This window comes from Vulpes lagopus, chromosome 1 (assembly GCF_018345385.1).
Source record: "Vulpes lagopus strain Blue_001 chromosome 1, ASM1834538v1, whole genome shotgun sequence".
Lineage (NCBI taxonomy): Eukaryota > Metazoa > Chordata > Mammalia > Carnivora > Canidae > Vulpes > Vulpes lagopus.
The window spans coordinates 76,403,379-76,417,091 of record NC_054824.1 but is presented as its reverse complement, the minus strand read 5'-3'; the positions used below and the strand labels follow the sequence as shown (position 1 = coordinate 76,417,091).

Genomic DNA, 13,713 nt, shown 5'->3' with positions numbered 1-13,713 from the left:
GGTAACAGAATCTTGGACTATAATCATTAAGTTTTCTATTTCTTTTTGCAATTGTCAGGTTTTGCATCACATGATTTCGAAGCTCTGTTTCTAAGTGTATAAGTATTAAAGTTTGTTTTGTCCTATTGAAGAATTTTTCCCTTTACCTTTCTGAAATGACCCTCTTTATCTCTGGTCTGTTTCTTTCTTTCTTTCTTTCTTTCTTTCTTTCTTTCTTTCTTTCTTTCTTCCTTCCTTTCTTTTTTTTTTCTGGTCTGTTTCTGAAATCTATTTTGTCTGGTGTTAGTACAATCACTTCGTTTTTATTTTAATTAATGTTATAATGATATTACCTTTTCTCTCCCCTTTGCTCTTAATTTATTTGTGCCTTTATGTTTAAAGCAGATTTCTTGTAGGCAGCATATAGTTGGATCATGCTTTTTTATTCAATCTGACAATCTCAGTGTTAATTGGGAACATTTAACCATTTAACTGGGAATGTTAGACCATTTATATTTAGTGTGCTTATGGATAGGTTTATATAAACAACCTTGCTATTTGTTTTTTGTTTGTCTCATATGTCCCTTATTATCATTTTCTTCCCCCTGCTTTATTATGACTTGAGTATTTTTTAAATTCAATTTTATCTTCTTTATTGGCCTATTAGCTATATTTCTTTGTTGTATTATTTTAGTGGTTGCTTTAGAGTTTGTAGTATATCTTTTAAACTTATCATTGTTTACCTTTAAGTGATATTATAGTATTTCACAGTAGTATTAGAAACCTAAAACAGCATATGGAAATAAAAATTTCTTTCCTCCAGGCCCTTGTGCTATCATTGTTACCAATTTTACGGTCAGATGTCTTATAAATTCTCAGAATTTGCTACACTTGATCTTAGCCAAAAGGCTAAGAAGCAATCAATCTCAGAAGTTGTTATTTTTTATTTGTTACCATTTGTGTGCATGCTATATTTTTCTTCTTGAACTATATGCTACTTGAAAATAGGATTCATAGTTGAGTCAGTGTTGGCATTTAATAGGTGGTCAAAATGCATTTTTTCAATGAATGCTAAAGGAGAAGAAGGAAGATGGTGGCAAAAAGGCTCTGCTTAAAAAAAAAAAAAAAAAAAAAAGTTTTGCTGCTTACCAAGGTGAAGCCCTGGACTGGCCCGACCGATGTAGAAATACACAATGGCAGCAACACCCATATTAATGAGGGTGTAGACCCACTGAATCACAAACATGATGAGAAGGGACCCAATAGCCTGTGGAAACAGTAGGAAGGGCAAGTCACCTAATAGTTTAATCACACAGTAAGCAAGCCACAAGCCCAGGGCCATAAGAAACAATAGTCCCTCTCATCAACCTTTGATCACTATCAATTCTGAACAGTTCACATATAGTTCACATATAATTCAAAATCTCACTAAAGCAGATATTTGAGAAGATACCTGGCAAAAATACCGTGTAATCAAAACAATCAATAAACAGATATTCTAACCTAGTTCCTTGTTCTACTCCTCCCTAGAAGAAACAAATTAGAGTTAAATTATGCTAATTTGGTATGCCTAGAAATTTAGTGACCCAGAGGTTATCACAGGTGATTATTTTTAAAGCAAACCATTGATTAAAATAAGTGGTTCATTAAATATAATCTTGCCATTTGTAGTCTCCTTTAAATTCTAATGTAACACACTCAAATCTCATTGCTCCTAGTTAAGACTGTCCTTTCTCCTCTCTCCTATGCAGTGCCCTAGATCAACATCTCTATCTGAATTCTTTCTTAAAGACCATTGAGATGAAGATGAAGTTACTCACCCCTAACAGGGAGACCCAGGGGTTGCACACATGGGTATAGAAAGAAGTTGGTTTCCTCTGAATATCTTGTTCTTGGAGCCTAGACTTTAGGAAGAAATCTAAAAAATAAATGAGCCAAAGCCTTGGTTACCAATTTGTTACCAAACGCTTTTCTATTTTTATGAGCAAATACCTATAAATTCCTCTTCACCAATTTTGTAACTCAGCCTAAAAAACAATTTCCATTCACCTCAACCATTAATTCCCTTCACCACACTGAAGGCTTGCTTTACTAGTAACTTTACACCTCCTAAATCATGATCTCAATCTATCTCCCTCTGCCTATCACCTCTTTTTTTTTTTTTTCTTATTTACTCTACTGTCTCTCACCCCAACGGTTCATAGACTACAAAGGGATCTTTAGTCAAATTGCCCTAGTATGGTTTTGCTCTCTATTACCTACCTCCTCTTTTCACTACCTTCTTACCTACCTAAGATTCTGTGGTCCAAGACTAATGGCATTCCCTTGCTTACCTCACCTGCTTCCATACTTCAGTATTCCTCCACAGTCAACTCATTCTCCTACTCTCTGATGTAAAGAATTTACAGCTTCTCCTCTCAAAAGAGAGCTTTTGTATTCTCTTATCACCAAATTCTCTTACCACTGAATCTACCAATCTACTGGCATCTGTACCCTCTTTTCTGCCTTTCCTCCTTTCACAGTGGATGAACAGTCTCAGCTCTTATCCAAGGCAGAACCTATCACTTGTGCCCTGTTTAAATGATGCTTTTGCAGCACCAATTTCTCTATCATTTACTGAATCATCCCCAACAAATACAAACACATTGTAATTTCCCCCACCTAAACAAATATTTCCCAGTCCACTTCTCAGCTACTGCCCTATTTCTTTATCTTCCTCATAGCAAAACTCCTCAAAAGAATTGCCTGTACAGTCTCTACCTCCCGTTACTTCCTCAGCTCACTCTAAAGATTGTATATAACATTCCACTAAAACTACGCTACCTAAGTTTGTCCATGACTTGAAACTTTTCAAATTCAATGATCAACTCATGGTCCTCATCCTACTGGGACTTTCAGACAGCATCTGACACACATGATCTCTTTTTTATTGAAACACTTTCTTCTCTTGGTTTCTAGGATGCCTTACTCCCCGGGTTTTCCTCCTATCTCATTGGCCACTCCTTCTCAGTGTCCTTTGCTGGCTTACCACCTCCTCCCAATTCCCAAATACTGGAGTATCCCAACATTTATTTAGTCCCTGGTACTCTTCTTATTTCCATATATCCTCACTCCTAGGAGACGTCATCTAGTCCCAAATGATTCTGAGTACTATCCACATGCTGATGGTCCAAGTTTATATCATATCGACCTCTCCCTTGAACTGAAGTTTTGAATATCTAGTTGTCTTCTTAATATCTCCCCTTACCTGGCAAACAAGTACCTCAATTTTTCCCATGGCTAAAGCAGAAATCTTTTCTCTACAAGTCTTCTTCATCTGAATAAATGATAACACCATTCACTCAAATACTGAAGATTTATCTTTAACCCCTCTTTTCCTCACACATACATGTATTTCATCAGTAAATCTGGTTTTTACCACCAAAATATATCCAAAATATGAGCAACTCCTTACCACCTCCATTGCTCCCATCCTAGTCCAAGCCACCTTCATCTTTCATCTGATTTACTATAGTGTGTTCCTATAGTAGAGACCACAGTCAGAGTACATTTCCCAGGATCCCCTACAGTGAGGTGTGGTCACATGGCTAAATTCTCACCAGTGGAATGTGAACAAAAGTGGTGAGCACCACTTCTGCACCGAGGTATTAGAACAGGTATGCCTCTTCTCTGTGCCTGAAATCTGAACATGGTGACTGAGTCTTGACTTTGCGTGACAAGGTACTGAAGGATAATAAAGTCAAAAGTATGGAAGGAGCTCCTTTCCACTGTGTTTGAGCAAGTATATTTTTGATGATTGTTCTAGCAGTTTAGCTTACCTTAATATATCTCCAATAGGCTTTGACTCTTCTCACTTCTCTCTATACAATTCATTCCTCATAAAGCCAGTGATTTTTTTTTTTTAAGCCAGTGATTTTTTAAAAGTGATTTTCTTAAAGCCTGAATCTGATCATGTCACAACACTGGCCTACAGGGAGGTCAATGCACTGACCTCCACTTGCCTCACATCCACACCTCCTACCTCTCTCCCCTGGCTGACTCCTTTCCAGTTGCTGCTGGGCTTCTGCTGTTCTTGGAACTTACCAATCCTATTCCCACCTGAACCTTTAAACATGCCATTTCCTCTGCCGGAATTCTTCCCCCACTTCTCTACCTGGCTCATCATTTTATACAATTAGATTCTCCATTAAAAGATCCTCTTCTCAGAGATATCTTTTCTGGCAAACCTATCTGAAACAGTACCTTTCTCCCCACCCTGTCTCTCTCTATCCTGTTATCCTGCTTTATTATTCATCATAGTAGTCCTCACTTCCTGACATTACAGTATATATCTGTTGGCTTGTTTAGTATGTGTCTTCCCCTCCTAGAATATAAGCTCAACGACAGCAGAGACTTTCTGTGTCTATTCAGAATGTTCCCCCACACCTGGAACAGTGTTTGAAATGTAGTCAATGTTCTCTACATGTGGTTAAATGAGTAAAGAAACCATCTTAGCCCCCAGAGTAGTCTTTATCCTTTCAACATCTGTCTGCCTTCATCATGTGCTTCCAACTATTATACGTATCTTTTGTACTTCCATACCTTGAGGGCAATGACTGTCTTTTACATCTCTAAATGCCAAATCCTGGCATTTAGAAGACTGTGTATAGGAGGTGCTCAATAAATGTCTCCTCATTAATTGTGGTTTAAAATAAACTCTGCCAAAGTTTATGATTGATTTGAATCAATGGCTTTATTACCTTTTTCTAAAAAGTAGGAATACTGTTGATTGCCATTAATTAAATTATACAATTTTAACATGCCCAAGGCGTGATTCATTTTTTCAATCACAGACTTAGTGAAATGCAGTTGCCTCCCTTGGATTATTAAGAAGGAACGGCATTGGTTAAGGACTTAGATTTTTGCTTCTCTGAGATCTGTGAAATGTTAAGCTCACCCTTTCCCAGTTAATCTCAATCTTATACAATCTCAATTACACTGTACATAAGGGAAATTTATGTGTGTGTATGTTTTCTGAGGAACCTAGGGGGAAACAGAAGGAAGGGGTGTGCCCTCCAGGCAAGCGCATTGGAATTTTATACATCAGCAATGTGAGGAAGAATTCAGGCAAGGATGCTCAACTACTTTAAATGAGTACAATCAACCAGTCAGACAATTCAGAATTTTGAATAGCTATGGTTCCCCTTCCAAAATGACTAAAAGAATTTTTTTTTCTTGTCAAGGATTTTGCTTAAAGAAGCAAGTCTTATAGTCTAGTGTGGGAGGGGACAGTTTCTCATGTTAGAAACTCTAGAATAATAACGAAGATGACTTTACTTTATCATTGCAAAAGTTTGCAAAACAAACAGGTAAACAAAACCATGCATCATGCATATTAAAAATATCAAATATAATAAAGAATAAACATAATTATGTCAAATTTTACAATAAAAAATTAAGTAATTTTATAGATATTATTCAAAATAAGTATCAAACCATCTCTGAAAATGTACTCCATATCTTTATCAGAATAAATACATAGTTCTAGTTAACATATATAAACCAAGAATGTGCATTTCTATAGTCCACTAAGGATCATGTTTCAAGTCCATGTGGTATTTTATTGTTCATAATACAATTCTTTTAACCACTTTCCAAGTGTTATTTAAGTTATTTCTAATTTGTTAGTAATACCAACAATGGAATTATGACAACCTTGAACACATCTCATGGTTTATTGTTTGGTTTTGAGTTGTTTCTTTGATATATAATTCCCCCAGACATACTTACACAGTGAGGGAAACGAAAGTTTCATATTTCTTGTTACTTCATGAAAGATCATTCTTCAGAAAGAATAAACCAGAGATGTTATGTCAACTATATTTCAATAATAAAAATTAAAAATAAAAAGAAGGGCAGCCCCGGGGGCTCAGCGGTTTAGCGTTGCCTTCAGCCCAGGGCCTGATCCTGGAGATCCAGGATCAAGTCCCACATTAGACTCCCCGCATGAAGCCTGCTTCTCCTTCTGCCTGTGTCTCTACCCCTCTCCCTCTCTGTGTCTCTCATTACTAAATAAGTAAAATCTTAAAAATAAATAAATAAATAAATAAATAAATAAATAAATAAAGGAGGAGGAGGAGGAGGAGAAGAAGAATGAACCAGAGGGACTGTCAGCTATGGCAATGTGAAGAGGTCAGTGAATCCTCTCCACAAGAAGTAAGTATACACCTAGACAGAATAATAAAAAGCAATTATTCAGGGCTCTGGAATTTACCAAAGGGAGACAAATAATTAAGAAGTATTTATTTTTCAAAAACTGCTGGAACTGAGGGTCAGGATAGTGAGAGCCTATGGCCTGGCCTCCCATTCCCAGCCCAGTTCTTACTAGCATGGAGCCAGTCAGAAACTGGCAGTTTTGCTGCCAGATGGGGAAAACTTGTAAGTTATGCCTTTGTAAGCTAAACATGGTGAATACAGTAGAAAACCAAAAGGGAAAAGTCCTCAGCTTTGCTAGCCTAAGACTTGCCCAGCTAGGGCAAGTAGTGGACCAACCAGAAATTTAATGGAAAGATTTAGAAATGAGAGAGCCATAGAAGGGCTATACAAGGACTATATCCCCCCATATTTCCCTGGCTGGCTGGCAAACTATGCTCCTGCCTGGGGAGCCCAAAGAGAGACTGGTAAAAAGTAAAAGCCGGGGGAGACTGAAGAACTAGCTGCAACTTTGCTTGCCAACCTCCACACAGATCCACCGGCAGACAGTGGAGCCTTATGAGCCACACAGACTCAAGGTCAACCCCCAGGAAGCCAGGCTAAGAATTAAAAATAAGAATAAAAATCTGAGTAAGGACATCAGAATCCACACACCACAAAGGAGACAGATTCCATAGTTCAAATTCAGGAAATTTACTAAAACAAACAAAAACCTGGAAACAGCAGAATCAGGAGTTGCCATACTGCATTGCCTAAATTGTCCAGTATTCAACCAAAAATTATAAGACATGCAAAGAAATAGGAAATTGACCCATTTCCTATCCAAAGAAACACTGAGTGGGCCTGGATGTTGGATTTAGCAAAGACTTCAAAGCAGCTAGTATAATAAATATGTTCAGGGGCACCTGGGAGGCTCAGTGGTTGGGCATCTGTCTTTGGCTCAGGTCCTGGGATTGAGTCCTGCATCAGGCTCCACAATGGAGCCTGCTTCTCACTCTGCCTGTGTCTCTGCCTCTTTCTCTGTGTCTCTCATGAATAAATAAATAAATATCTTTTTTAAAAATTATGTTCAAAGAATTAAAAAAACAAAAAACAAAAAAAACAATGTCAAAGGCTCCTGGATGGCTCAGTCAGTTAAGTGTCTGACTTCAGCTCAGGTCAATTTTAGGGCCTGGGATCAAGCCCTGTGTTGGGCTCCCCACTCAGCGGGCATCTGCCTGTCCCTCTGCCCCTCCCTTCATTCATGCTCGCTCTCTCACTCTCTCTCAAATAGATAAATAAAATCTTAAAAAAAAAAAAATACAATGTCAGTGACTTAAGGAAAATATGATGGCAAGGACTTTCAAAATAGAGGATATCAACAGAGACACATAAACATTAAAATAAAAATGAGGGGCACCTGGGTGGCTCAGCCAGCTAAGCATCAGACTCTTAATTTTGGCTCAGGTCATGATCTCAGGGTCATGAGATCAAGCCCCAAGTCAGAATCCAGGGAGCCTGCTTGTCCCTCTCCCTCCCTTTCTGCCCCACTTCCCACTCCCACATGCACACATGCACACTCTCCCTCTCAAATAAATAAATAAATCTAAAAAAAGCAAATGAAAATTCTACAGTTAGCAAGTACAATAACATAAACAAAAGTTTTACTATATGGGCTCAACAGCAGATTTGAGACAGCAGAAGAAAGTACCAGTGAACTTGGAGACAGATCAGTAGAAATTATCCAAGCAGAAGAACAGAGAGAAAAAAGTGGAAGAAAAAGGAACAGAGCCCTGGAGGACAATGTAAAGTATATCAATTAATGTGTAGTGGGAGTCCCATAGAGATGTGAAAGAAAAAGAAGAGCAAAAAAAATATTTGCTGAAATAATGGCTCCCAAATTTAATGAAAAACTTTAATTGACAGATCCAGAAAGAATGAATTCACTGGAGTGCTTCCAGAATGTGTACATAAACCTGATTACCACAGATTTACTATTTTTTATTTAAATTTTTGATAGCTTAATAGATGGGCAATGATATTTTAAAGGTAGTTTAATCTGTGTTCTTTGAATTAATACGATGGCCTAGTTTATAACAAATACTAACAGCAAGCAGCATACATTTTTTGTAGTGGTTAAGAGCACAGATTCTAAAGTGAAAGGGACCTGGGTTCAAATTCTAACTGTCTCATATTCTGAGCAAATGTTTAACTTCTCTTAGCCTCTGTAAGGAGATAATAACAATGCCTAACTCTGAACTTAGATGAGATAATCTGTTAAGTGCTTATCTCAGTGCCAAAAACATGGGACATGCTCGAAAAATACTGGCTATTTTTAACTACCAACAATATTTAGCACTTAACAATAAAAGTTTGTTGAATGAACAATGAAAGAGTCTGGGCATTGATTTTTCAGATGTAAATTGCATATTCATCTGCACACTTCTCTTTAGTAGAATCTGGATTTTGACCTTCCTATTTTTAAAAGTAATATGCACTGGAAGGTATGCTTTTATCAGCTGTGCTTGTCAGAATAATTGTTTCCTTCTGTGACACTGTGTTGTACAAATGTTTTTTATTTCTATTTAATCAGATCCTTTTTGTCTTTGATGATGTCTTCAATAGTCAGAAATATCTCTCTTGCACAGCTGTTATAAATAGGGAATTTATGGCTATATAAGGTATAAAATACAGCCCAAGTTAATCTTTTTGATCCATTTAATTTCAACAATGTTTACTTAATAGTGATCTGATTCTTATTATTGTATGACATCTGGTCTGTCACAGATTAGGTTCTTTTTTAAAAAATTATTTATTTATTTATTCATGAAAGAGAGAGAGAGAGAGAGAGGCAGAGACACAAGCAGAGGGAGAAGCAGGCTCCATGCAGGGAGCCTGGCATGGGACTCGATCCCGGGACCCGAGGATCATGCCCTGGGCCAAAGGCAGGCGCTAAACCGCTGAGCCACCCAGGGATCCCAGATTAGGTTCTTATAACTGTTTCTATCCTACTTTATTGATCAGTGTTTCATTTTTTTAAGCTACTATTTTCTCACTTGTGCATCAATTTAGCCTTTACGGGGTGTTTGTTGCATGCTTTGTACTGTAATACTGTGATAAATATCAGGTGGAAAGACATGGCTTGTGACTAAAGGAAGCTCACAGTCTAGGGGTAAAGGAATAAAACTAATTATTTATTTTCCTTAAGACACAGACACATAGGCCTGAAGACAAATGTGTAAACAAATTTGATCTAAATGTATAAAACAATGTGCTAATTCTTCATACTACTGGCATGGATCAAAGGTTATGCTTGTTAGGAGAGGAAATCAGGAAAGCCTTCTCAGAGGGGGTGTAAATGGGTACAAAAAGTTCGATGGATTTTAAACTATAAGTTGGAGTTGTTCCAGATGGACAAGCAGGAGGTGAAGCAACTGTAAAGATGGAACAGCATATGCACAGGCAGGAAGGAATAAAGAAAAAGATGTGTTTAGAGCACTCGTCTAGGTGTAATGAAATAGAGTATGGGCTGTCATGAGAAAAATGGCCAAAAAGGTAGTACAGGGCGGGGTTGTAAAGAACTCTGCAAATCACACAAAGGATCTTGGACTTTCAATGGATTCGATTAGATTCTGCTGAAGGTTTTTAAGTAAGAGACACATGATGAGGGTTTCATTTTAGGAAGATCATTCAATGGACAATGAGAAGAAGAAACAAGCTGTGGGAGGACCTGGAGGCAGGAGCCTGGTTTGTAGACTTAGCAAGAGCCTGGGTACTGGATGGGAAGGGTCTGCACTAAGGCACAGGCAGTGAGGGTAGAAGAGAGGGAGTGGTCAACAGCTATGACATTTCTACGATTGGGCAACTGGGCAGCAGATGCTTCCTCGATGAAACTGACCACGTCTCTCCTAAAAACCCACTGGGAAGACGGAAAAGGAATTAAATAGGTATAAACTCACAAATGCAAGGAGAATGATAAAGAAAAGATAAAAGCAAGACTTGGAAGATGGAAAGGTGACAGAGGAATGGTAACAGAGTGAGCAGAGCAGGAGAGGATGAACTCTAGGGCCTACAGAGTGGGTACTGGCAAGGAGCAGTGCCATGCACGCTGGTAGATGCCAGCACAGGTGAAGACCAGGCCGTGCCATGTCCCTGGGACACAGTAAGGTGCAGAGGATTGGTTGCAAGACTGCATCTGAAGCAGCTGGACACCAAGTTCCTTTCTTCTGCCCACACAGCTAAGTAACAACTCCTTCTTTGTCTGACCCCTTTCCTCTGAAGAAATCAAACCTGTGAGTGCCTGGACTTGGGACACCAGGCACAGCAAAGATTGGGTGAACAGAGCTAGAAACTAGGGAATTAAATCAGTCTGTATCCTAAACAGTAAGACACTCTTAACTCCCCTACTTTCCCCTGCTCCCTGAATGCAAGCAGCCATCTGGGTGAGACAGGAGATTAAAGCATTTTTCTTGGGCAGCCTGGGTGGCTCAGCGGTTTAGCACCTGCCTTCAGCCCAGGGCCTGGTCCTTGAGACCTGGGATCGAGTCCCACCGTCAGGCTCCCTGCATGGAGCCTGCTTCTCCCTCTGCCTGTGTCTCTGCCTCTCTCTCTCTCTCTGTGTGTCTCTCATGAATAAATAAAATAAAAAATCTTAAAAAAAAAATAAATAAGGCACTCTTCTCTGGAAGAAATAAAGAGTCCAGAGGAAACTTCTAGATAGTCACATTTTGGGGTCCTCCTGTGAAAAAAGCTAGCTTACTTCCTAATCATTCTATAGTGAGGTGCCCCAAACAACAAGTCTTGTCCAGTATGCATGTCTTCCAAACAGCTTTTTAGTACTTCACTTCCGAGTAGGAAAAGAAACGTAAAAATCAACAGACATTTTAGTAAAGCTTCTAGTATAAGAGAGAGAGAGAGAGAAAAGCCAAGTCAAAGAAAAAAGGATCTAGAGAACACAGGTCAATAAAGAGAGCATAAAAAGACTAAAGGGAGAATAAGTAATATCACTAGAGTGATAATATAAGCCATTGTGCCCACAAAACAAGAACGAGATGATGTTCCAATTTTTTAAAAGGTTGGGATGGGGCACTGGTGGCTCAGTCAGTTAAGCAGCTGACTCTTGATTTTGGCTCAGGTCATGATCTCAGGGTCCTGGGATTGAGCCTCACATTGGGCTCCACACACTGGTGAATCTGTTGGAGATTCTCTCCACCTCTCCCCCCACTCATGCTTTCTCTCTCTCTCTCTTTCAAATAAATAAATCTCTTTAAAATATAGCATAAGGACAAATTGAGTTAAACCAAAACCTCTTAGAAATTAAAACCATGACAATTGTGACACAAACTGATTGTTGCTATCCAGTCTCTCCTTCTTCCTTTGGAAAAAAACCCACACAATTTCATACGAAGCAGCAAAATAATCAGGTAAAAACATATTTACTAGCCTTCCCCCTGAGAATTGCTGGAAAGGCTAGCAAAGTAAGTTCAGGGCTCCATAGCCAGAAATTATATTTCTCAAAATTGATCCCAATTTTGAAAAATCAAAATTGATTTCTCAAAATTGATTGATTGATTTTGATTTTGATAATCTCAAAATCACTCAAAATTATATGTCAGAGCAGTCTAGGAGAGACACTACTATGACAGTCACCAAGGTACAGACACTGAAGTTGCCCACTGATTCTGAAAGCCCTAGACACTGGAGCCAGGTATGCAGTCATCTGCAGCTACCATCAGGCTTTTAGAGAGTTCCTTGAAGTTCCCATTATTCAGGTTTCCGTTCCCAATTCCCGATGTAAGGGGGCTCATCTCATTAGCAGAGCCTTGCCCCCCTCCCGGAACTCTTAGCTGTAGGAGAGGTTGGAAAAGTGAGTATCTGACATCTTCAGTTTTGAGTGTGAAATACTTGCTTTGCCTCTCACCAAGACTTATAACACTGGTAATTCTTCAAACATAGGGAGATCATTCAATGCTGAGTCAGAAAAAAAAAGGCAAAAATCTGGTACAATATTGTATCCAAAAAAATCTCTTGTTCCCTGGATCTGACATAGAAGAAGAGAGAAATTCCAAGATAATTCCTTTGTAGCAGGCTTAGAGAACAGATAGTCTAGACTGGAACAGGGTGACAGCCATAGGACAAAGGAAAAAAGGAAATGAATATGTTAGATTTCTGAAGAATTCAAGCATTTGGAAAATAACATTAAGCACTTGATATATCTGCCCAAGCATTTAGAGAAAAATGATGACAGAAAACCAAGCAAATAAAGAACAAGGCAACTATTAACTCCAGGAAACAGAGAAGGTTGAACAAAAAACAAAATATAATCACAGTATAATATATGGCTCAGAGTTAGGCAATATTTACTTAATCATGGTAATAGGAATACTAGCTATTAAGTTGATCAAAAACTGTGATATAAGTACACTGGGACATTCGATGAGAAGTCAGAGTGGCATAAATGAATTAAAGCTTCACTTACCATAGTAGGAAGTCAAAAGATGATATCTGAAACTGACACATCAAGAAGTAGAAATACAAATATATTACTTAGTAACATGAATGTGACAGAAGCAGCAACTTTTTGGTTGAAAGTGGGATTTTCTAGGAGTGGGACTAGGGAACAGAGAAGGGTACAAAGGATGGTATAGAAGAGCAGGGACTACTATTTCTGATTATGTTACTTTTTTTAAAAAGACTTTATTTATTTGAGAGAGAGAAAGAAAGAATGTGCGTGGCCATGCAAGCAGAGAGAGGGACAGAGAGAATCTCAAGCAGACTCCAGGAGAGCACGGAGCTCATTGTGGAGCTTGATCCTACAACCCTGACATCATGAGCTGAGCCAAAATCAGACACTCAACCAAGCTCCCCGATTATGTTACTTTTCATTCCACCTGGCTTATTAAAATTGTATGCTTATTACTTTGATAAAAATAAAATAATTCTTAAAATTTTGATAATGGTCCTATCATTAAAAACCTCCCACCAATTTGAAGGGGAGGTGGGCGGGGGTTGGGGGTGACTGGGTGACGGGCACTGAGGGGGGCACTTGACGGGATGAGCACTGGGTGTTATTCTATATGTTGGCAAATTGAACACCAATAAAAAATAAACTTATTAAAAATAAAATAAAAAAAAAAAAAACAAAAAACCTCCCACCAATCTGGAGATGAAGAGGGAAAAGCAAGTGTATGGGAGAATGTAAAGTTTTTGTTTTTAGACATCTCTTTCTGTGTCCCTCTGTCTCCTCCTCTTTGCTCACACTTGTCTACACAGAGCTCAAGGGGCAGGGTATGTAGAGAAAAGTAATGGGCCTCACATAAAGGTGGACCTGGGTATGATATCTGTCTGTACAAAGTATGAGCTCTGAGACTTCTCTGTGACCCCACTGGGTCTCAGGGTCTTCACTTGTAAAGTTGAAAAATATAATATCTATTATATTACATGAAATAACATATGTAAAGCATCTGGAATGAGGAAGACTCAAAATTATGAATTCTTTCTTTCTCTCAGAATTTCTCATACCCTGTGAGCCTCTCTTTGAGAGTCTTTCTCTGTGTCTCCATG

At 38.5% G+C, this 13,713-nt stretch overlaps 1 protein-coding gene and 1 pseudogene across 4 annotated transcripts in view; both read right to left on the bottom strand.

Moving 5' to 3' along the window:
- SLC12A8 (solute carrier family 12 member 8) overlaps positions 1-13,713 on the bottom strand; it is a 116,912-nt gene that overhangs the window by 7,739 nt on the left and 95,460 nt on the right. For all 4 annotated transcript variants that reach the window (XM_041755693.1, XM_041755677.1, XM_041755686.1 and 1 more), the window contains 2 exons: positions 1,800-1,897; positions 1,129-1,246 (listed from right to left, as the gene is read on the bottom strand). In XM_041755693.1, the coding sequence (XP_041611627.1) occupies positions 1,129-1,246; positions 1,800-1,897 (216 nt within the window). The remainder of the gene's footprint in view (positions 1-1,128; positions 1,247-1,799; positions 1,898-13,713) is intronic.
- On the bottom strand, positions 728-900 carry LOC121475465 (annotated as a pseudogene).